This window comes from Kryptolebias marmoratus, linkage group LG20, assembly GCF_001649575.2.
Source record: "Kryptolebias marmoratus isolate JLee-2015 linkage group LG20, ASM164957v2, whole genome shotgun sequence".
Lineage (NCBI taxonomy): Eukaryota > Metazoa > Chordata > Actinopteri > Cyprinodontiformes > Rivulidae > Kryptolebias > Kryptolebias marmoratus.
The window spans coordinates 997,357-1,023,371 of NC_051449.1; the positions used below are offsets into that span (position 1 = coordinate 997,357).

The 26,015-nt window shown below is 38.2% G+C and overlaps 1 protein-coding gene across 3 annotated transcripts in view; it reads right to left on the reverse strand.

The window, feature by feature from the left end:
* LOC108246165 (solute carrier organic anion transporter family member 5A1-like) overlaps positions 1–25,103 on the reverse strand; it is a 32,303-nt gene extending 7,200 nt beyond the window's left edge. For all 3 annotated transcript variants that reach the window (XR_003040033.2, XR_003040034.2, XM_017433575.3), the window contains exons 1-5: positions 23,457–25,103; positions 7,834–7,966; positions 5,979–6,196; positions 5,178–5,342; positions 1,726–1,924 (exon numbers count right to left, since the gene is read on the reverse strand). Coding sequence is in view for 1 of the 3 variants with exons in the window: in XM_017433575.3 (XP_017289064.1) it covers positions 1,726–1,924; positions 5,178–5,342; positions 5,979–6,196; positions 7,834–7,966; positions 23,457–24,426 (1,685 nt within the window). In the remaining 2 variants the exon portion in view is untranslated. The remainder of the gene's footprint in view (positions 1–1,725; positions 1,925–5,177; positions 5,343–5,978; positions 6,197–7,833; positions 7,967–23,456) is intronic.
* Positions 25,104–26,015: the final 912 nt, after the last annotated feature.

Genomic DNA, 26,015 nt, shown 5'->3' on the forward strand with positions numbered 1-26,015 from the left:
ACGCTCCGTCCACAAGAAAACGCCTCCGTTTACCGGCTCATTATACGTTATCCTGCACTGATTGCTACAGTCGCCCGCTCTCTGAATTCACAGATGAGCTGATAAAAACGACCACTGCCAGGAAATGATTTAGCTGCAGTCAGCTGGGCTGCCTCCGCTTTAAGCTTTCAAAATTCCTGTTTGCTTCTGGAATTAGAAAGAGAAGCAAACCTAAAATAAGACGTTTAAAAATGCCCAAAGCAGAAAAAGGGTTGTATTTAGAGACTCATGCAGTGGCTGTTCTAAAAAAACCCATTTCCTTGTTCAGAAGAGGTCATCTGTGGCTTTCAGCGTGAATGAGGTCATTAAACACAGGAGGGATGGAAAGTTTCAGCAAACAGAGAATATTCCTGATGCTTTAAAGTTTAAATAAATTCATGTAAAAAATCATTTTATGAGGAAGAAAATAAAGAAAAATATAAAATAATCAGTTAATATTCTTCTAACCCACGGAGGCTTTGCCAAAATCTGTCTCCAGGTATTTCTGACCTCTGTGTGAGTTCTCTGAGCGCTCTGCAAACATCCTCAGCTGTGAGAGAGAAGCTGCATTTAGAACTAGGATTTACTCAGAAGTTAAAGAAGTTACCGGAGTTTTGTTATCACTTCTGTCAGGAGACATTAAACTAGTCTAAGCTGTACCCAGAGACTGCAGGATGGATCTTTGCATGCTTCATTTTGAACACTAAAGAACTTAAACATGTAAATCTTTTTCATCTTGCATGTTTTTTTTCTTTAAACTTAATGTTATCCAACTTTCAAATAATTAGTTTCTAATTTTTTAAAAAACGTGTTCAAAATAAATCTGAACACATCCTTAGGTCTAAGAAGGAATGGTGCACAGTAAACCCTGCAGTTACACAGTCAGGAATGACAAGTATTATGGTTTGTTTTAGGAATTTGAAGAATAATAAATTATCGAATGACCACTACAGCTGTGCATAAAGCAGACAGATGTGTTTTTAAAGTCCTTCAGTTTCTGCAGCAGGACCAAAAACTGGATACAAACATCCTGATTCAAACATCCTGCTGTGCAAAGATGCTCTGCAAACTGGAAACTAGTTCAACTGCTGATGAAGCCATTATTTCACACTGTGCATCTTATCACACCGGTTTATTAGCATAAAATAAATGTTTCACTGATAATGGCACATAGTTGAGTGTTGGAGTCCTGAGGACACGGAATATCTTCGCTGTGATGACGAGCTGACTCACCCTCATTCTGAATCTGTGAAACATTTCCATGTGAACTCACACGGAAAGGTTTGAAATACCAAAGGACACGCTGCTGCGCTCAGACTGGCCTTCTTTGTCCACTGCACCTCTCAGAAGCTTGAAATAATGAAAGCACTTGTATCGATCTTAGGCATATTTTTCAGACTAATAGGACCAGAAAAGTAAGAAGCAGAAACAGACTTTATAGGTGCTAAGAGTGTTTTTTTTTTTTTTTTAGCTCTGTGGGTGTTTTTAACTCCTCCTTCGCGGTTCACTGATCTGTTCAAATTTCATTTTTGTTTGTGTCTGCTTCTCTCCTCCGTCCTTTCATCTGTTTCCCTCATTCCGTCCTCCGCAATCAGTTTACCAGCCTGGAGTAAATTTTAAATCCAGATTAGACATAAAATCAGCTCCCTCTGCAGAGCAGTGATGTGGTTCTTCCTCAGAGTTTCTCCCCCCTCCATGCCTTCTCACCCGGTGGTGTAGGGGATGTTAATCCCTCCAAGGTTGATGCTCTCGCAGCCCACGATGAAGAGCGTGGAGAAGCAGAGCAGGGACACCCCGCTGCAGATCATCGCCAGCTTGGCCGACTCGCGAGCTCCCAGCTTCAGCTTCTTAATGATGTATCCGCCCAGGACGATGCCCACGCCGGCGCTGGGCACAATGATCACACCTGAGGGAGGAGAAGAGATCATATTAGAACCTCTGAAAACTCAATAACCAGCCATAAAAAACACGCTCAGCTAATGTACAGTTCTATTAAAGCAATTTGCAGACAGTCTGGAAAGCTTTATTTGTGCAGAAACACAAAACCCGTCAGAAAAATTAAAAACTTGATCCTGGAATCAATGACTTTCAGTGTAAATACATCTTTTCTTTTGAAATGACAGACAGTCTAATTTAACAGGTAAAAACATTTACCAGGTAAGGAGAGCAGAGATAAAAGTAGAACGGTGACACATCACTTATAATTAAAGTTCAGGTTAGTCACGGTGACGGTAGAAAGTTGGTTCAGTTCCTTTTTTGCCTCCTCCAGAATTCAATAAAAAACATTTTCAGCTTCAACACTTAAACATACATTTGGTCAACAATCATTACAAGATGTGTGTAGGGAAAATAACTTAAACAACTTATGATTATATCTTCTTACAGCATAAAACTGAAGAAAAACTACATTTTAAAGATCACTAAAAAGACACGTTGTTCAAATGAAAAATAATTTACTCCAATTTTTAAAAACTTGCTTAAAACATGCTCTGCAAGGCAGTAAAATAAAAAAAAGCACACAAATAAGTAAGTAACAGACTGGAGGAAGTATTAAATGTGTTTATTCATTTAGGATTTAAATAAAAAAGGAACATTTTGTCAGATTTGACCAGTTTTATTCCAAAGCAGAACTGAAACAGTTGAATCTGTTTCCTCAGCCCCAGAATCTATAAAACAGTTTGGTTGGTGGAACCATTTTCTGTCTGTGCAATAATCTCACTTATCTCCTGATGAGAAATATAAAACCTTTCTGTTTCCACGACTTGAGAAGACAAAGAGGAGAAGGCTACCGTTCTGTGCTGAGGCTGGTTATTCTGAATTTATTCTCTGAGGGCCGGTGCTTTAAAGCGAGACTGAAAATAAGAAAGAAAAACTGTTTATTAAGGATAAAACTAGACTGAAAATCAAGAAAAGAAAAAAGATTCATTAGTTCATTTTTTGTGCTCCATAAAATCATCCAAATTATTCAAGAATAATAATTCTTTTAAAATAAGCACATTTCGGTCCAAAGAATATGTTTGTGTTATTGATTCCAGGACCTTTTCACTTTCATAAAACTATAGTTTATATGTTTATTATTCTTCATTTTATAGGTCAGTTTTCTCTGTAATCTCATAAACATAGAAAAGTGTTTCTTTGTAAAACTTCTTTACTTGTTAGAAGAGAATAAGAATTACTTTTGAGATAAAATAAAACAATTGGAGGTAAAACTTTGTCTGGATGTGATAAACAGACAGAAGAGCAGAACCAACATTGAATACAATAATTAAATTATACATTTAGCATCTTCGGTGCATGAACTTCAAATGTAATAAAGATTTTTTTAGAGATCCTGGTTGTCATTTAAACTAACCACCTTTGACAGAAGTGATCTGCTTTCTCTTCTGATTTAATTTATAAAAACAAGTTATTAATCAGCGTCAAGTTTAACTTTTACAGACCGAATCTGCTGGAAACTGTCAGACTTTGGTCTCTGCAGCCATCTTTCTCTTCAATGACAAGAAATCCTACGGAGGACGCAGAAATCCCAGCAGCTGCCGCCTCCAGGCAGCTTTGAATTACCATGACAGCAAACATTTTGAGTGTGGGCGGCTTCGAAGGCAGAGCAGCGTTTAACCCAGGCAGAAACAGATAATGTTTGTCCTGTTCGGCTTTTTGCCACCTTGGTTGGTAGTTTTCACAATAAACACATCTTAGTCTTGATATTCTTAAATATTCCAGCTCAGTCTCATTTTTCATTGGTTATTCAGTGAAATCCACGCTCAAACACAAGATAAACTGTAATAAAATCAGGCAATTTCATTCAATAATGACCGTAAACCATGTAATTCTGACAACATCTGTCTGTTTGGATATTTGTAAGATCTTTCAGTGATTCTAGCTCAATCAGTCTTTCCCTGAGTTTGATATGATGCCAGTATGACTAAGAGTCCAGTATGCAGACAACAAATGATCTGTTTGTAGGTGTAAAGTCTGACTGGCCAAAACAGATGAGAATCTGAATAGTTCGATGCGTCATTAATCCTCCAGTGAACGGAAACTCAAACAGAACAGCTCCTGGTTACTGACACACAGTCTATAAAAATAAAAAATAAACAAGACGAATCAAACTACTTCCTCATACTTTGGGCTATTTTAACCATTCTCATGTCAAAATGTTCAGCTATATCAGGAACAGTGTTATAGGACTTTTAGAGTTTGTAACTTTTATACATTTTAAATTATTTAACTTTTATTTACAAAATGATTCTCCATAGAAATGCACTTAAAACTCTGTTTTAATTCTCTGAAATCTACTTTAGCATATTCAATTTATTTTTATATTCTTATGCTCCATTAGACTCTCAGCTACTGTTTTTAGCTTTTAGCTACAAAACTATAGTATAGTATAGTAGTACAGTATTCAAGCAGAAGTTTAGACGTTTACATGATTAACCATCCTTGTTTTCAGGATTTCATTAGTTTTTTATTTTGTCAGATTTCTCAAATATCAGCTGTTATAGTTCATATTTCTGGAACGCAGACAGGATTTTGTAGTTAAATAAGATCTGGAAGCTCATATAGATTAAAGAAGGACGTCTAGAAACTAAAAACAGTTTCTTTTTAAATATTTTATGGCAAACTCAAAATAATCCTCACATAAATAGCATATTAAATTAATTATGTTTATTATGTAATCGATGTCTTGTTAGCTTAAAATCATACACATTCAGCATTTTATGAGTTAATATATATGCTGTTTTTTAAGCATGCAGATGCTTCAGCATTTAATTTTCAGCACATGAAGAGTATTAGTGCGGTTATATTTGTTTTTATGAATGTTTTGTGTGTAGTCCACTAACTATGCCAGCTAAGCATCCCCCTTCATTTAAAGACCAGCCGTCTCTTTAATATTAATGTTGACTCAGCTCTGAGCTGACAGCCTCTCCAGCTTTGCTTTCAAATAAAACCAACACTCATCAGACAGAAAATATAGTTCAGGGATTTGTTTGGATATTCTGATCTGTCTGCAGCCTGTTTGAGCTGCTGCAGAAACGCTACAAACAAATAGTTCTGTCTAAATGAGGCTCAAACATTTTACATACAGAAGCTTTTCTAACAAACAAACTCTGCATTAAAACCAAAGATGTCACAGGGATTTCAGAATAAAACAAGCTCACCAGTGTAGATGCTGGCATTGGAAGCTGGGATCCCAAACTGGGATTCAATAAACTTGGGGATGAAGGTGATGAAAGCCGTGACGATGGCGCTCTCGGCGGTGTAGGAGAGGCTGACGAACAGGAAGGTCACGTTGCTGAGGATCCTCACTGCAGCTTTGGGGAGGTCTGAAAGGCAATAAAGAAAATAAAATGCTTACATTTTTTGTTTTACTGCCACTGTGTGACAGTTAGAGACACACTGAAGGTTGGCTTTGTTTCATAACAACCAGCTCGAGTTCATTTCAGACACATAATCACACAATTACCAGCTGTAGGTACAATCACTTTAAGCCTTTTGAAAAGATGAATTGCTCAATACTTTTCTGAAAATGTGAAAAACACCAAGGGATTCATAATGTTTGTCGTTATTCCAACAGAAAGTTACACAAAAAAAAACATGATGACACCATAACAACCTCTCTGTTGGCTGTTTTTGTCAATAAATGATTATAGTTACATAAGATAATGTCAGATAACTGGAAAATGCCCTTTGAGTGTTGATATATTCAAATGTTTTGTTTAATTTATATTAAATTTATATATTCAGATGTCAAATGTCAAACAGCTAAATAATCCCACTGATTCAAAAAAGCTATGATGTGTTTATTTAAATTTTTAATTTCTACTAGATTCTGGCTATAAATCCCTACTAAATATAAAACCAACCACCTTCTCATGAGCTCAGTTTGTTATAAACCAAACCAGAACCATAACATTGTTTTTCACAGCTGGGTGGAGCGCTGGTTAAATAACTCGCGCTACCTTTAATGTCTTTGCCGAAACCCATGGATGAAGTGACCGCCTGGTTTTTATTGTTGCTCTTCTCCTTGAGAACATCATCATCACTGGACAGGTCGTCCAGACTCAGCTTTTTCCTCCTCTTCTTCTTCTTGTGTCGAGGAGGAAGCTTCTTGGGGAAGGTGAACATGGGGAATATGACCAGCAGCATGGCCACGGCACACAGCAGGAACCCGCTCCACCTTTACACACAAAACACAGCAGAATCTGAATCAAAAATATTCAAATTTATGAAGAATTCACAGGTGGTCAAAAAGAAAAACTACAGATTTCAAAAACCTTGCAAGGTTTCAGTCAGATGGGGAGCTATTCTGACTCTTTAAAATCCAAGAAAACAATTATTATACGTCTGTCATCTCTGTTACTTTAATGTCACATCACATTAAAATAAAATATTAATAGAAAAACGTGGCTTTAGATGCATCTCAAAAGGTCTTAAAAGGTGTCATAACCACTTCCTAATTTATACTGATCACTAAATGTAAGTGAAGATTTTGCAGGAACATTAGCAGACCCACACACGTCCTGTTTGTCGCTCACAGCTGGCTGAGTGGAAGATGTACGCGTCGATTTGCATTTCGAGCAAATAGGAGAGATCATAAAACAAGTGTCCACCTGAGATGGATGTGTAGACACAATCCAACACCAGGTGTGACCTGATGAACTTTAAACTGCCCCCTTGTGATCAGATTACACAAGAAACTCGTTGATGCCTGGTGTGAAATGTGCCAAAGAGGCAATCTGGACTTGATATCGTTTCGTCGTTGGGTCTCATTATTGTGCACATAAATTAATAAGCTGGTACATTCATGTACCCTTTTCCTCATCATCACCTACAATCATGTAGGAAGCCGTGCGGCTGCTTCCTGGTGAGTCACTGGTTGTGCTGTCAGAGAGAAGATCACATCACTACGGCTCTAAATGATGACTAATCCAATGCGGCACCAACTATCAGATACAGATAAAATATGTGAAAATATGTAACCGGAGGAGCAAATATGTGTCTTTATTTTAGTGGCTGCTGGTTTTTTGGGAGGGTTTAATATTTATAAAATGAATAAAGCACATATGTGTAAAGAGTTTACAAATGCTGAAGGAAACGGGACAGTTTGTGTTTTATTCTCATTTGTAGTTTAACTAATTTCAATCTAACATCTGTAACCTCAGAAAACACATTCAGTCTAAAAAGAATTGAAGGATGTTTTTCTGAGATAAACAAGATAATAATCCAGTCAGGGAAAAAATACCATAGCTAAGGATTTGTTGTCTTATTCAATGGTACATAACCCCAGGTTATGTTTGTATTTATTAATAAAATATTAGCTTTATGAAATTATGTAGTAATTTGAAAATGTAAAACACTGAGATGCATCTTTGATCATTGCTGAAATGATTAATATGTAAATTGGAAACAAATTGAATCAGTAAAGACTTGAATCTCTAGTATTTATCTGATAAAATGTGCCTGAAGCATTAACGAGGACCAGGTATGAAATATAAAATACTGAATCCTACTTTTTAATCTGTCCAAATCAGACTGTTCTAATGTAAGTCCTTATAAAGATTTAGTAACTTTTAACGTACAGATTGATTCAACATTTTTAGTAAAAGCATGTGCATGAGGGATTTTTTTTAAAAGATCAAAAAGCAACAATAAATTGTATTAATTTATCAACACATCTGACTTCTGGGCTGACTGATGTCTCTGGTGTTTCCAGAGTTTCTTCCTGAAGACGTGACACACATTAAATAAACTCCTACCTTCAATACACACACATTTTCCATCCCCGTCAGCAAAAAGCAGGCCGACTGCTCTCACCAGTTGCCAATGAAGCGAGGATCACTCTGGTCGATGTTGACAACAGTTTTGGGGTCTACGTAGAAGCCAATGAGGACTCCTCCCAGCAGGTAACCAGCCGCCGGGCCCAGTGCTCCCATCACATACATGATTGCTGAGAACAGAAAAGAATAGTGTCAAAAGCTGAACTGATCCTTTTTAAAGCCACTAAGAGCATAAACACATAACATGCATAATTGTAGCTTTGTAAGAGACACAGAGGATAAAAAACAACAACTGGCCTACATATTTGTTGCTTTTATCTTCATTAACTAGTCAGAAAAATGATCTAATGTCACAAGCTGCTACATATTAAACCATTTTTACCAACTGATATCTAAATGGGTGCTGTGGCTTTGAAACTAAAGAATTATTATTTTATTTAGAATAACTACATCCACCTTGTGTTTGTCTTGTACAGCCTTGAAATAGCAAATGTGTGTAAAGAGGCTTCAGCAACTATGAGTTGTTTTCCTAAAATTTTACTCCATAAATCACTTATATTTTTCCACTTCCCTCCACAGATTAAAAGCAACCAGAGAAACCTTTTTTATATGAGGTGAAAAATGTTTCTCATGTTCAACCTCTCAACATTACAAGACAATTGTGCCACAATACAACAATAACTACAATTGTTCCCATACATTCCTCGCATCCTTTGCACATAATTTATCTAAAAACAACCACGACAAATCATCTTTTATATCAGAGTATCTAATTGTTCAAACTCAATGACATCTAGCTTAAGTTTGGACCTTAAATAACTCTTTAAACCACAACTATTCAAACAATAAGAGCAGTGCACAAAAGGCCGTGTGTGCTGGTCGTTTGTGCAGATCATATGACTGAGCAATAAGAGCCCTGCTTTAGGCTGAGAGTAAGATTTCTCCAATTAGAGGGAATTAACATAGTTAAGTCCTTGGCTTGGGTTGAAAGCAAACACAAAAATGTGATGGCGTGACTCAAAACTCAAAGCTGGGCCAGGCACAGAACCAGGCACAGAACCAGGCACAGAACCAGGCACAGAACCAGGCACAGAACCAGGCCAAGGCTTATCCAAGTGTCAGAGTCCAGGGAACTCACTGGGAGCACTGGGTTCATGGGTTCATGGCAGTGGTAGTCCCAACAACAAACGCTCCACAGCAGATAACAATTTTCAGGACTTTTGCTTCCAATTCTTGTATTTTATTTCTCTTTATTTTTTTCATTTGACCAAGGGCTTGCCATTTTCTGTATCATCTCAGATTACCATTTAGTTCCATTTCCATGCAATATCTTAAAGTTTCAATTCAATATTTGTTTCACTCTGGGAGGCCACAAAAAAGATTTAATGTACAAATAAAAAACAAAACTAACAGTTGTTCTCTCATGCAAAAAAATGGGTCTTCTTCTGCAGGTAGGCTTATAATTCTAATTACACGTTATTTTTTAAGACAAAGCCCCATCATATCCTAAAGACAACATAGAGCCACATGATCTGAAAAGTGCTGGACATGTCTTAGATCAGGGAGCACAGCTTTATATCTCACAAGGCTCTAAATCTAAACCAAAAGATATTCCAGAAATCAGCATCACAAGCAAATTGTTTTCTGATCCTCCATCATATCCCTGCACTTGATTATTACATCACCTGACTGAGACAGCGGAAGCTCAGGACGATAAAACATAGGTCTGGACTGACAGCTTGGCCTTTCCGAAAGGACTCAGCAGTATCATGGATAATCCCTTATATGAAGGGAAAACCCTCAACTAGCCAGCAACTGTGTTATGCAATGTGACGCAGACCATCAGCAAGGGATAAAACATAACCAGGCTGCAGATCAGAAGGAGGTGAAGAGGACTGCTGAGGCAGAGAACAAGAGAAATGTGAAACATGAAGGCAAAAAAAGACTGAAGTGAAAGGACAAGATAAATATTGGAAACAAAGACAAGACATGGCAGCAAGTATCCATGTTTTCATATAGATGGATGTTATGAACCATCCAAAAATTAAATCTTTGAAACAGTGTCAGGGTAAATGGTAAATGGTCTGTACTTATATAGCAACTTTCTAGCCAATCAGGCCACTCAAAGTGCTTTACAACACAATCTGTGCCTTCATTTCTCCATCCACACACATTCATACAGCACTCTACTGAATCCATACACAGCTAATCTGAATAACTCATTTTTAGTCTAATCAGTGCTTTAGATCGTATTCTTACACCAATGGGGCACATCGGATGGAAATAAGGGGTTCAGTGTCTTGCCCAGGGACACTCCGACATGTGGCATATTGGTGGAATCAAACCAACTACCTCATTGGAGAATGACTGAGCTAACCACTGAGCCACAGCCGCCGTTTCCAAACAGTAACAATGTAGTTTAGTTTCAAGTTTAATCACTAAAGTTTGATTTCTTTTAGTTCTGTGTAGCCTGGATTTAGACCATAAACGCTGCAGTTAATTGCACTTTTCTCTCTTGTAGTATAATTTTGTATATTTCTGGGTTTAAATTAAGACATTTTAAGCACAATTGGCTGATGTTTTATATAAAACAAGTGCATGAAACAGTGCAAAATGATAAAAAAAAGGCAAGTGCACAAAAAGAAAGAACAAAACGACAGGAAGCAGAAAGAGACAGATGAAGGATTGGACACAGGCCTACTGCTGGTGAGGCAGCAGCGTTTGTGCTGATGGCAGGAGAACTTCTAATGGCATCAAAGCCAACTGATTTTCAGCCTCATCGTTCCCGTCCATCACCGCTTTGATTCCTCCAGCAGAGCTACCAATCTGCAGCCTGTTGCAGTCTAACCCTGCTGATGTCAGGCTCGTTTTTAAGGAAATTTGCATGGACAGTTCATGACGCAGTAATCAATTAGTTGAGAGAAGGTACAGACAGGAACTTACTCATCCCTCCTTACCTCCATTCAGGTCAGTGACAGTAACAGAGGATTGACCGGAGCATGACCTAAATATTAGTCAGACAAGATCGTTTCCCCATCATGATCGCCCAACATTTATTGACATCGGTACCGTATATGTTCATTTGTATGACATCAGTTTTGGTATAGAAACGCTGACAGTTTAAAAAATACAAGTTTACATTACTCTAATCACATTTAGTAGATATCACAGCTGAGCAGAAAATGGTGCTGCAGTCCAGCAGTGACTTTACAGCATGTTGCTCAGAACCTTTTGAATGCCAGTACTGTAAATCTAATCAACAAAAATTGATCTTAGCAATCCAGTATCAATATGTACAGCTACTCGTACCTAAAAACCATAGAGTCATCTCAGGCCATTTCTTCATCGTTCTGCTTATTCGTTCAGATCATAAGGTTCTGTGTTTAACATGCAGTCTGACAGCATCGGATCAGAACAAAAATCTTCTGTTCAAACACATTTTTATATAGAATAATGAAATCTGCGTCATAATCATTAAGTGTGCTGAAGTTACAAAGTGTACCTTTAACATGTTTCCTGTTATACAACAGGTAGATTCAGCCAAGCAGTCTGATCTGGTCAGATCTGGTTTAAGACACTAAGTTCTCTGTAGTGAGTCATGTTTTTGTAGAAAGCCATGCTCCTGGAACTGAGCAGAGCAAATTATTCATCTTCTACACTTTATTCTGTCTGTGTACAGACACAGGCCTCCAGTTTAATATGCAGCAATACTCACAGAGTTCAGTTTCTTAGGCTAATTTTGCTCCACCTATACGATAACTAACAACATGTGAAACAGCCATTTATTGTTTTGTTCCTAATAAGACATTTATAATAAATGATTTTTCATTCCCCGAAACTGCAATAGGTTACAAAGTCTCTATTTGTTAGTCAAAAATGGAAAAGAGCGAGCTTCGGATACTTAAAAGGTACTCATTGCAAACTATGAAATCAAACGGTTATCCTGGTCTACATTAAATGGTGGAGTTTGAAAGAGTTTACTCTAGTAGTTTTCCAGATTTATTGATATGCATTTCTGAAATGCAGGCATGCGCTCAATGTAAACAAAGTACTTTTAATTGCATACTTTACTGACTTTACTCAAATTTCTATTTGAATGCTATTAGTTAATAAAAAATGATGATATACCTAAATCGTAAACTTGCAGTGTAGCAGAACTACAGAAACACTTAAACTAATATCTGTTCACAATATTCTAAGTTTTAGTCTGTTTGGCTTGTGTATAAAAAGATTGCAGCAATAAGAATATATCCCTCAGGTGGTGAGAAAATGAAGCTTTTTCAGAGAACTGCTTTTTCCTTTTTTAAACTTGCAAAATGTCTGCATCATGCGTCTTTCAACCCCAGTCCATTAAGGTCTTATATTTTTTGTATTTTTCCAACTCTAGAGTTGACTAAAAGGATCAACATCACACACTGAGGACTAACAAATGCTCAGATGTGAATTGCTAGTAACTATTAATTTAATATTTTGAACAATAGTCTTTAAAAACATCTGTTAATGGATGTTGGTGATAAAGAAAACTGTATTACTGAGCAGCAGGTGTAAAGTACATTCACAGAAAAGCTTTACGCTTCTTCTGAACTTACTCTGGATTCCTTCACAGGTATTAGAAATTTCTTGTAACAGTCACAATACAGATATACTGAGTATAGCTGCCTTAAAATAAACAAACAAAATAGTATTAACAATAAAAAAATAGATTTTTCTGTGACTGATCTGCTGTTTGTGAGTTGAGTTGAAAATCTGCAGATTCTGGTTGCTCAATTGATCCAGTTAATCCTTACATTCCTGCTCCTTAAATGGATTAAATGTGCTTTACTATTGCTCATGTGTTGCATCAACATGATAAAACGAAAAGAGGGCTCCCTCAGTTGTTACTGCTTCAAAATCTACATCTGTAGTCTGGATGTGTACAACACTGATTACATGAGTCTGAACCCACTCGGGTAGTGACACACACACACACACACACACACACACACACACACACACACACACACACACCCAACAAGGCCGTAAAAGAGACTGATGCTAGCTGTAAATTAGAATGTTTAAGACCAGCAGCAGCTCATTAAAAGCAAAATGTAATTTTGAAATTACTGTGTATTTTTAAATGTTTCAGATTTCTAAAGTAGATGTGAAGCTAAATCAATGAGCTTGTGAGGGTTCAATCACCTAATGTTTTATTGGATGTTTGCCAGTCATCCGTTGGGTTGATTTGTGACATGCAACCTCGGCCTCGCCACACAGCAGTCATAGTAAATGCTGAGCGAGGAGCGCTACAACGTTGTCTTTGTAGAGGCCAGGCTGACCTGGGTCGGGATGCAGAGCGGGGAGACACAATGACATGTTACAGGGGGGGTTGACTGCATCGTCATGGCAACACGCTGACACAGCACTGGCTTCTTACAACTTCCCAATGGGTTTGCAGCACCACCATTAAACTCCCTGCCACCATCAGGGCTGTGAAGAGATTTTCTGCCCATTTTACCCCAGCGTGAGCTCCTGAGCCTTCGTTTTCTTGCTGCTGTTAGCAGCAGCAGAGCAATTTGCCTGTCAGTCTGAACACTGACATTTAAGAAAGGCTCTTAAGATCTAATATGGCAATTTCATAAATGTAGGGGCTAACAATAGAAGAGAGAGATAGAAAAAAACAAACCTTCAGCAGCAGAAATGGAAATTTTCTTGACTCAGTCCTACAGTTCCTAATGATGCTTCATCTCTTTATTAAAGCCTCTCCATATCTGAAAAAGAAATGGCTGAATTTGCAACTATAAAATTACATTTTTATTACAAGCTTTCCTTTAGAAAATAATATGTCTTACAAGGTATTTCTCAAACTAAAGTCCTTCTATAACCACAGAGAACTGTAAAGCAGATTTAAAGATCTGAGCAATCCACTCAAGAACTAAACTTTATTTCCATCTTCCCTCTCATCTCTTCTCATCTCATGGACAGGCTTGTTTTTATTTTATTCACTCACATCTGGTAAAACTTTTGCAGAACTGCAGAGTTTGTTGCTTGATTGTGATTCAAAAATGATATAACAGGTAATCAGCAAATGTTCAGGGAAGCAGCCAGCTGTTTCAGCATCAGAACCAATTAAGACTTCCTCAAGTGCTTCTGTTCATAAGGGAAAGAGCAGAAGCCTGAACTCATACACATAAACAACTCACTGCGGTTTTAAATAGTTTAAAAAACTACTTTAAAACAAATTAAATGCCCAGCAGTCCTTAAAGGAATGCATATCACCTATTGCCTTTAACACCAAAGTTATAAAGTTTCTTTGTTGAACTAGAAGCACTCTGAGAGCGCAAACCTCCACCAAGGCCATGGAGTCATTATAAAATAGTCCAGTTGGGACTGTGATCCAGATTACCACTGAAATTTAATCAACTGTTTCTTGTGACAACCCCTCCTTGGTGGAGGTAATAAGACATTATGAGTTCTGGCCACTTTGTTCAAATCTTTGTCTTACTGACAATCCTGTGGTCACCACTAATGGTTTACACTGATTATAAAATAAAAAAAACATATATTAATTTACTATCTGCTGAGCTAAACATGATGATCCGACTTCATGAGAAGTAAACCTTCTTTTGTGCAAACAAGAAAACAAATAAAAAGCTTCATGTTGACATTTATATCTCAATACCTTCATATGATGACTTTAACTGCAGATAATTATCTAAATGCTTTTTTAAACTTATTTAAAAAGGTTCCAATGCTGCCATCTTGACAAAAACTCTTTGGAAGAAGATATTATTCATCTCATCTGAACCTTGCTGGCAAAAAAGGATAAATAAAATAATACTAATAATAATTAAAAAAAAAGACTTTTCTGCACACACAAAAACTCCTTTAACAGTCTTATTAAGCTCCAGTGTCATACCAAAATTAGAGGATCTAACATTTCAATCAAAGCCAACACTGAAGAGTTTATTGATCTGATACAAACACGAGGAACTAAGTAAATATAAAACTCATCCCTCATCTACCAACCCACAAGATGATTTTTTTTTCTGTGGTGTAAATGAGAGAAAAACATCAAAGTTTACTCTCCATCAGGGAGCTCTGTCATTTCCTGTTTCAGCAGACCTTGAGGACAGTTTGGTCTAAAAGAAGCTTATCATTTGTTGTTGTTTTTAATCAGTTTATGAGTTGTTTGTTGTTGATGCTTCAGCTGTTAGTTTTGTACAGAAGCACTTGATGAAGTCATGATTAGTTTTGATGCTGACACAGTTATTTTACTAAAGTTTACTGATTAACTGTTAAATCCTTTTTAAAATCATGCAAAAAGCTCTAGATTCTGCTTCACTTGATTCAACGTTAAATGTTTTGAAACCTCAAAAATTTAGTTGTAGCAAGAAAAATGCCCTAAAATGCAGCAGTGTAGTTATTTAGCTTCTGTAGTCAAGGCCAGCTTTTACCAGTTACGTCTTTCAACCAAGATTAAACTTTTTTAAATCATCCTGACCTGGAAAAGGCCAATCATGCTTTTATCAGCTCAAGGCTTGACGACTGCGATGCTTTGTCTGTTGGAATCTCTCAATCCTCCATCAGACGCCTTCAACGTTGGGCTGACCGGGCTTTTTGGGTCATCGCACCCAGACTGAGGATCACTGATCTGGCCATTTTTAAAAATCTAATCTTAAAACCTTTTTATTCAGGCAGGCTTTTAACTTTTGTATCGTGAAGCACTTTGTCCACCGTTTGGCTGTTGTAAAGGGCTCTATAAATAAATGTTGATTGATTTATTTTAGCAAAATATCTATCCTTCCTCACGTGATTAACATTTGGAGTCAACCTGATACAACGTGGCCACCACTGCTAAATGATTTTAGCAAACACAAAAATGTCCTTTTTTTCCAGATATTGAGCTACAATTTGGCTCGGTAGTAGCTAAGTGTCACCCTCAACACATTCTGAATTCTAACAGAATTGCACAAGATCTTTGTTTAAAACTTTGGTATGCAAGTCAGCAGGCGATGTGCATTTCTTCAATAAATGCTACATTCATTTCCTAATGACTTAAATAAAAGAACTCCAATAGTTCTTCATGGATTTTATATAATATTTTTGACATTGTTGATTGATCTTTGTTAAAAAAGCATAAAAAGTGATGTCATGTTTTTCATTTTACTTAGAAAACATTGTGTTTGGAGCATGCTTTATAGGTTTGGTTTTTCTTATACTTTATTGACAATTTAGTTGAACTTTCTGTCTCTTCTGACATGGTTTTACCAAAGTAATGTCAAGACACAAAACCTGATTGAATCTACTTTGAATCTAAATTAAATTAGACAGCTACATAAAATGATATTCATCCTTCAGTATTGCTCAGCAGAAACATGCAGTGCCAGTTTGCAGTCATAGTTATTTAAAAACAACAACAACAACAACAAAACCTTCTCAGGTCTGAGTACACACACACAGGTGCTGTAAGATGACACAGAAGGTCTAACACTGTTCTGGTAAAGCCGGTGCAGGACATTGCATCGCTAAGCTGCCATATTAAAATTTCAAGTGGCTTAAGCGTGGCCTCCATGGCAGCCAAACAGAGCATCTCTTATTGGGGTTACAAAGCAATGCTGTCCTGAATTATTCTGATGGATGTCTGTTGTGCCTCCAGGCATGATCTCATATGTAGGTTAAAACTAAGCAGGGGAAAATAAATCAAAATGTTTTTTCTGCTTTTTCTAAATGGAATCACATTTCATTTCAGTTATATTACCTCCTTAAGTTACACTCAGCAAAATGGTTTAAGTACAATAGATATTAAGAAAGATTTTAGAGAAAGAGAGGGAGAGTGGAAAAAAAGAAAATAAGTTTTTAAACAAATTGTTGGATTCTAATACTCAAACCTTTGGTGCTTAGGGACTAATTTACATAAAAATGTCTAAACTTGGTTCTCAAACTATAGTATCTGAACACTGAGAAGATCCATCCTGTGATATGGAAACAATGAAACAAAACAAACATACAATTTACAAGTCTGCCTAAGAATAAAACATGTTTCTTTTGTCCACAAACGGACTGGCATCATGCAGACATGCATGTGGTTGCGGTCACAGATCATTTTTGGGTCAGGTGCCATCTTTTGATTGAGAGGTTTAACACAATAAATGTGTCATCAGATTGCACAGTCAGAAAAATGGGCTCTGGGGCTCATGTGGTCACCCCAGAGAGACAACATGGACTGGTACAGCTGACAAAATTTACTGTTTATGATGGAGGCTTCATGGTTTGAGCATAAACAGAAAGTATTCTGACAGCTCTACTGTTTAAAAAAAGTAACTTCTAAAAGCTAAAAGCATTAATCTTCCAACTTGCAATGTTGTTTTTAGGGAGTATTTTATTTTAACAGGACTCATAACAGTGGCACCTGGAAAGCTACACATCTTTTGAGGTGGAAAAGATCATGGTTTTGTCACTGGCAACTAAATGGGCCTTTAAAAGTTCAGTCAGACATCCAAAATAAAGATGCTGACCTCTGAGAGCACGGATACTTTGTACTAGGCTGGTACCATCATTTTCTTAATTTCATCTTGTAAATGCATCTTTAAAAGCAGGACCATTAGTGCCACTGACTACCACCATCAATAATAGCAACAATTTTAAAGCTTTTATGTCACCAGCTGCATTCTCTGTTTAATTTCCTAATATAACACTCACTAATTAAAGAAGATCCTTTATTGTGTGGCCGATGACTGTGTTCCCAGCGGACATAACCATGTGACTTAAGATTGACTTGATACTTAATTTAAATCTCTCAGGATTTTATATTCATTAACAGTAAAGAGAAACCAAAAGACACTTTAAATCCAACTAGAAATGAGACAACAAACGATTTAACACAAGTCTGTGCCTGGAAATTTAGATTTGTGTAAAAACATTTTTTGCAAAAAAAGCAAAAAACAGTGGTGGTTTATATGTGAGGCATTTTACATTATGGCTCCAGATTTGGTAAATACATAATCTGTCTTCACTCATCTTATGTTCACCAACGAGAATAAAAACCTAAGTAGGCTAAGTAGGATGAGAGGGCTATGTGTGTACAATCAGGCCCTTGTTTACTGGTAATGTTTAATATAAAATAATCTACAGATTTACACACTGTAATGCATCATATAGAGCACAATGACTCATTTAAATCTGCAAATATGTGCTGATAATCACTTTTTTAACATCTATGATACCCACAGGGCACTCCAAAAAAAATTACAAATAAGAACAGCTTCGTCGAGTCCTAAAACACAAATAATAGTACAAAAGTGTTTAAAAGATTTGCTGATAAGATATTCCACTGATATTTGTGTTTACATGTTAAAAGCTGAATTAGACTAATAGTTTCCCCAAGCATCATATAGGTGGGACTATGAAGCATCTTTTTAAAGAGCCACAAAGGGCTTTGTTAACAGAAAGAGAGAAAAAAAATACCTTCAATAATAAGATAAAAACAACTGGTGGTATTCGTTTAGTGAGGGGTCATCAAGCTTCACTACGCAAAGAATTTGATTGTTATTTTCAAACAACAGAATAATTTGTACATCTCTGTCAAATCTGGAAAAATAAAGATTAACTTCATGCAAATGATGACAGGCTAAAATGTTTGCAACATAAACTTCTTACCATGCTTTTTTTTTTTAAATCAAAGCCAAAAAGTGAACCCCAAAAGTGCTAAAAACGTTGAAACTGTCTGCATTAAATGCAACTATAAATGAAATGGGGAATATGCTACAGGTGTTACTGATTGTGACCTGTTGTCCCTCAATAGTTGGAGGAAAACAAGCGCAGATGGTTCTTGGTATTGGGGAGTAGTTGTGGGTCATTTTGGTGTTGACAGGAAGAAAATATGTGCTGCCAGGGCAGATTATCTTAAAATAGAAAATAATCGGCCCAATTATTCAGCCAACCAATTAATCCAGTGGTGTCAAATCCTGGTCCTCGAGGGCCACCATCCTGCATGTTTTAGTTGTTTCTCTGCTTTGACACACCTGATTTGAATGAATGAGTGATTAACAGGCTTCTGCAGAACTTGAAATCATGCTAAAGAGCAGGGAATCTAAGCATCTGGATTGGACACCACTGGATTAATCCATCACAAGTTTGGTGGATAGAGGCAGGATTTCTGATGCCCAAGACCTGAGTTGATGAAAAATGCAATTTTCTGATGTAAAATCCCAAAGCAGATCAAGCAAAAAAGTTGATTTTATGAAAGTAGATTTAGTTTCCCAAAATATTTACCAGCCCCAGACAGGAACGTTTGCTTTCTTTGTGAATGTGTACGAGAAAAGTAATTTTCAGTTGTCTCCATTCTCATTCCAATAACTGTAGAGGCTGTCAGTTGTCATTATTTCGGCTGACATGTTTCTGGAGCCAAACTGTCTGGGACGTCCTGCTCTGCCCTGCGCTGCCCTGCGCTGCCCCACAGCTGCAGATTGTGAATTGGAAACAAACACTTGCATTCAATTCTCACAAAAGCAACTGAATACCAATGGTTACTGGTCAAGTGGAACTAGTCAGATAAACACTTACTGGTTTCATGCCAGTGTGGTCATTAGAGGCCATGTTTATTTTTTGTTTTTTTGCACAAGGAAATAGTGTAATAAATGTTACAATATTGACAATAAAACCATTTTTTCTTGCCACTTCTCCACATGAAAACATGTTGAAGGACTTAATTGGCAAAATAATTTTTAAAAGTCCAAAGTAAATTATTTAGTTTGATCTCCTGGCAGAGTTGCACTTCATTAACCAGACTCTCTTCTTTCAAACATGCAGCTGAAACTGCAGCCGCACTGATAAATAAGAAAGGCCCTCTTGAGAGTATCTCTTGTGATAAAAGCTCCATATTGGTGATGGATGAACTCCAAATTATGCAATAAAAACAGAGATTCTGATGTGTAAGTGATTCTATGCAAATGTTAATAGCTCCATTTGAACACTGTAGATGTTAGACTACTTTACAAAAATTACAATTTCCCTAAAAACAAAGTTATGATGATCTAAAACAAACAAAGGTAAAAACAAAGCAGGAAAATGTTAAGTGGAAAAAATGCTGTGGATTAATTCAAGGTAAATAAGAAACAAATTGAACAATAAAATGTGTCGGTGCATCTAGTGAAGTGTATTTGTGTAACTCCCTCTCCTGGGATGTTGCCTATTGCTCTTCTGACCTCTAAGATATTCAACAGTTCTGACATTTCAAAAAACATTATGCCCTTTTCACAGGCTGACACAATTTCCTGAGGTCTCAGAAAAATGCCTCTGACACACTTTGCTTTAAAAACAGAATTACAGTTCAACACCTCTCCTTCAGGGTGTTTTTTTTTTGCAGTTCTTTACATTACAATCAATTTAGGGGGTGTCTTGAGACACTCAACTTAACTCCTCTCTTTTGTAAGTGTGCATCTTCAGAAATATTACACAAATTACAATTAATAACCATTGAAACTCTTTATTACCGTTTGAAATCAAGAGGTTTGTAACTGAACCTGATGGGTGCCGGTCAGTTTAGTACCCCCCACTTTTGTCCCCACCAGTTGACTTTTTGGTACCACTTTGTACCACTATGGTAATGAAAATGTTTCCAATCAATGTTGAAATGTTTACCACTTCAAACCCTCGCACTTATACATGCAGAGGCAGCAGCCCTGCACAAAATCAAGTTGTGGAAATTTCAGATGTTTTCTGTTTCAAATTTCCAAGTTGGAAAAACATCCAGTCACGATCAAATTTCTCCCTCCAAGTGATGCTGAATGCAGCTGCTCCACTGAACAAAGCTGCTTCCTTTTTTACTTTCTGCTCATATCCTAAAGAACATGGAGTTCAAATCATGTATAAGCCTGAGTGGAACTTTCCATTTTTCTACCAGACGACAAGAACACACGTACAGTAAGACCATTCTCTGCTCACCCCACCCTCCTTTCCCCCTTTCATAAACCCTGCTCTCATTTCATGGTTTATTTGCTGTAGACTTTACCTTGTTTGAGGCAACTGGGGCAAGAATTTCTGGGAAAGGATGTGAAAGGAATTGAGAGGTGGCGGTTCTATGGTCACATAACTGATCAGCTTATAGAACCTTTTGGAGCAAATTTTCTAATGAGTATGTAGACCAAAATATGATAAATCTGGGGATTAAATAAACTCAGTGTCACCGTGTTGTCTGAGAGATCAGCGATGACCTGCTCAGTCACGTGCAGATTTTTAGTCTTAGCAATATACTGGTGGGTGAATGTTTTATTTGGTCACATTTTTATGCTGCAAATTTTCAATTTTTGTCCCAAAATTTAGAAAAGACTATTTCTAAAACTTTTATTTAAGATATTATCATGCTTAAACGAGGCATGATAACATCCCACAGATAAAGACCTAGGATTTGGTGATGAAACTATGAGCCACTATCCAACACATCACTGATGTTCTTGCAGTTAAACAGAAGTAAATCTCTGCAGCCACGTCCTAATCAGTGGAAAGCTTTCCCCTAAAACTGTAGCTGCACATTCAGGCCTGAGGTTTCCAATTACATGTATACAACAATAATATAGAGAGGATAAATAAATAGAGATTTTAGCATATGAATACTCAAAAGCTATAAAACATTTCGGTATAAAAGCCTGCCTTACCAAACTCCACTAGTTTAATTAAAACTCTAGCACTTTAGGCTCGACAGAGGCTCTGGGGAGTGATGCATCTCAGTGGAAGACAGCTGTTATAATCAGCTTGAATTCACAAATGTTGAACTGGACTCCAACTTCTGCCAAGGAAACCCTCACCATGTAATCTGTTTGTGTCTGTCTATGCGGATGTTCACTAGTCAGTCCAATAACACAGTGTCAGAAAGCAAATACAAACCTAAAGTGTTAATCTGACCTAAAACAAACATTTTAAAATAGTCCGACTACAATAAGTCACACTTTTCATTGTAGGAATAAAACACTCAGATAAAGGATTAATCCCAAACTGTCTACTGTATGGATATGTTCAGCTGGACTCACATTGGCACTCATGCTCTCCATGTTTCACAATCTCCATCCTAGGCATCGACCCAGAAGTAACAGAAGCTGTTCTCATAAGAAGGCAGGAACAACAGTGGATTTCTAAAGCCTTGAAGAAATGCAGACTCATTCATGTTTTGGGCTGACAAGAAGACGTGGAACTTATTAAACTGTTGAACTGTTTTGTTCAGCTTTGAATTGTAAAACAGTTGGCAGACATTTGTGCGCTTCTATACAATCTACAATTAGCAGTATCGGTTTGAGAAGTGCGACACAAAACTCTAAATAACGATGTCAACCTGGATTACAGAATATATACTGAACAATAAATATGCAAAATGCAAAACAAGCATCCCTGCTTTTTCAGGTCATGCACAGTTGGTGCATTAGCAGAACAGATGGTTCCTCAGTGGGTTCAGGACCCTTGTACATATTGACAGATGGCTAAATATACTGAGCATCACACAGACTCATGACCTTAACCAATAATGACACAGAACAGTCATATTTTCACCCAAATAGTGCTGATTATTAACAATTATTACTAACGTAGAGAGCCTTAACTTGCAGAGTAAGCTCTCATGAGATCCATGAAATTACAATCAGAATGATCTAAAGCAGCCATGAAGAGGTTTCAGGTGCGATGATGGGAAATGATGGCAGCTTTGTCTGACCCCGCTTTGGCTACGTGACAAATATGACCAGTTAAAAGTCACTCATAACGGCGTGAGACGCTTTATCAGATCAATTAGTAAAAATATCCTTTCAGAATGATTTCTACGAAAGATTTCCTTAATGGCTCTGTAGAACAAATCATTTTGCACATCAGGTCGAGGTAATTATCTGCGGTGCAGTGTTCCCGGTACAGTGAGGTCCGTTTTACAGCGCGCAGCAATCCACAAGGTTGAGAACAGCGAGTATGAACTTTATTAAAGAATATCAGTGAGATACATGTGTTTAGAGTTAAACATGGAGCGCATTAATGGGTGGATGTTTATTGCACGGACAATTAAAAAAAAACAAGGGTTGGAGTTTACTGTCACATAGATGTTGACCAATGAGATTTTACATGGTGGACTTCAATCTTTAGAAATCATGGCAGCCAATGACTGTAATTCAACACTGATGTAGTTATTTTTTTGGCCGACATGCATTTTTCATTAAAAAAAAATAACTTGCTCAACTTAAATAAAGACATATTTAACAACACTTAGAAGAAGTGTAATATATAGAAACATATTCTTTTAAAAATAAAATAATAATAATTTGTGGGCTGCAGTAAGATGGTTGTAGGAGCTGCATTTTCAACATTTAAGATGTTTCTGACTTGAAAACAACCGCACATCTGGTTTGTTAATTTGCTGATAATTTTCATTTGACAGATTTCTTCTCATTTCCTGGTATGGTTTTGGGGTTTAGGCAGTCCAAACTAAAATTTAAAAGTAAAGTGTAATAAACTTACCAGTGGTTAATTTACTGCACTAAATAATATTGCCTTAGTTGATTGTATTTATTGCTACAATGCTGCTCTTCCTTAAAAACATTTAGTAAAGTCATTCCAGATTATTTGGCCTTACTTGTTCACAAAATGGGGTCATATGGAAGAACTGACTGTACTGAGTGCTTAAAAAGTAAATAAAAATCACTCGACTCTTACCCAGATACAAGGAGGCATTCTCCTTCTTGACATTGTCATCCAGGTAGGTGGGTCCCAAAGTGTAGATAGGCGTGGATCCCATTCCCACCAGGATCTGTGCAATGACGAACAGCGCCACGTACAGGTGGTGCTCGTTGCCATCCTGGTCTCTGGGACAGGAAGTGATATCGACCCGATCTCTGCCACTGGTATTGCTGTTCATGCACAGGCCCTCGTTGGCTGAGGATGAGTTGACCTCCTGGATCTGGTAGGCTGGGGAGATGAAGTGAGGTAAGGAGAAGAGAGCAGCGCCAACTGCTATGAATATCCCTCCAACTGCCAGCCAACGTGGCCTTTGACCCCGTCCACCAAAGTAGCTGATGAAGACGACTACTACCAGGCTCCCAATGTCAAAGCAGCTGACGAGGAGGCCCGATTCTGAGCTCCTCAGGCTGTACCTCTTCTCTATGGTGGTGATGACGCTGCTGAGGTAGCCTGACACCATGAGGGACTGGATGAATGTTAGGTAGCACATGCAGAACAGGAAGCAGCGGGAATCCTGTAAGATTACTCTTAGGTACTTTCTACTAGGCAGGCGGATCTGAGCTAGTCTAGAAGCGACAAAGCTCGGTGGCTTCTTCCTGGCCATGTTTTTACTCCTCCGGATCTCAGTGTTCTCCATGTAGGAGCTCGGCCTGTTCAGCGCAGACTTCCCTGGCTTTGGCGGGTAGTTTGTCCTTGTTGGGGACTCGACCTGGAAAGACTCGGTCTTGGCTGGCAGCTGGATGAATTCAGCGCTCTCCTCTGCCGTTATGGACATACAAGCTGAATTATCCAGCAACATCTTCTCTTGAGGCCCTTCTTCATTTAAAACAGGCAAACTTTTAGATTTGAAGTCGGTGCCCGGCTCCTCAACTTCACTGGAAAACCCATCCTCCTTCCGAAGAGACTCTGACAGCTCAGCTTCTTCGTGGTCAGCCATTATTTTCATCCAACCTGCCTTTCTTGAGGGTTACAAACTCTACAGTTCAGAGGCTGATACCCATTTGTTTGATTAATCTCTACCCCCCAGTCTCAGAGGCCTAAAATAGACAGCTACAAGAAATGAATGCTTGGAGCTTCTGCTTATCTGCAGTGCAGGCAGGGCAGCCTCCGGGCACTTTGTTTATCTGGTCATGAACACTTGCCTTCTGACACCATCTAATCCGGAGCGCTCAGGCCTCCTCAGCCCGACCAGCGGAGCTCCAGCGGCGCTCCAGCGGCCAGGACGCCCCGCAGATGCTTCCGTCGGCGGCTCGCTGCTGCGCCGCGGCCGGCTGGGATGAAATCACTCCGCGGAGACCGGGCAGCATCCCCGAAAGTCCTGCCGATGGAGAACAGACAATGTCACTTCCACAAGTACACGGCACGCTCCTGCCCCGTTTCACCCCCAAACTCCTCCTCCTCCTCCTCCTCCTCCGTGAGTCAAGGGCAACCCTGACTCCGGCTGTTATCACCGCAGAAAGCTGTGCTCCCAGCGGGCGGGAGAGGCTGTCATTTACAGGTCATCGCTCCGAGTTAAATCCTTTAAAAAACGGCGGGCGAAGGAATAAAAATGAAGGGAAACGGGTGATGAATGAGAGGACAGAGCAGGACTGCAGCTCGCCGCAGTGCCGCTCAGCTGCTCGGTGTGTTTTCAAAACAGCTGCGGCAAGTTTCCGCCAACCAACCGGAAGCTGGAGATGTTTCCTTCAAAATAAAGGTTTTAAACCACACAATAGGCGTAAAATTAGTGTCTTTGATGCACAAACCATAACGGTGCATTTAAAGCGTCAACTTTACTAAATACCCTAGTTTAGATCAGAGTCAAAATATTAACTTTCTAACCAAACTGATAAATTATTTCTTTAATAATCTATAACTTTAGGACAAACACAAAAAATGCACGGGGTAGGCATAAACAACCTCAACATTTTATTTTGAAAGTTATTTCCGGACCAGTAGCGTCCTCGGGCAAACTGCGAAACCTTTAACGGCTAACCAAACCGTCCCCGGCGGCGAGACAGTGCTTGTCAATCGGATCCTGAAGCCCCGAGACACAGTTTAAACCTCTGTGTTCAGCTCAAATAAAACTTTTTTTAAAAAATAAATAAATAAACCACAATGAAAACCTTTTAACAACACGTAAATATCATAAATCTCACCTCCGGAACACTTCATCACAGCGATGCACGAAGAAGCGGAAGTTAGCGGAAACACCAATTTTCCGATTTCAAAATAAAAGCACAACGTTGAACGTCAGGCGAAAAAAAGATTTTTAATCAGCCATTTTTGTCAAACACTTATTTTTTGCATTACATTGAATTAAAGAACATTTGGCAAGACCATAGCAAAAACAACTAAATAAAGTAATCAAAGAAAGTTGATGTCCATCCATCCATCCATTCTCTTCCGCTTATCCGGGGTTGGGTCGCGGAGGCAGCAGCCTAAGCAGGGAGACCCAGGCTTCCCTCTCCCCAGCCACTTGGGCCAGCTCCTCCGGGGGAATCCCAAGGCGTTCCCAGGCCAGCCGAGAAACATAGTCCCTCCAGCGTGTCCTGG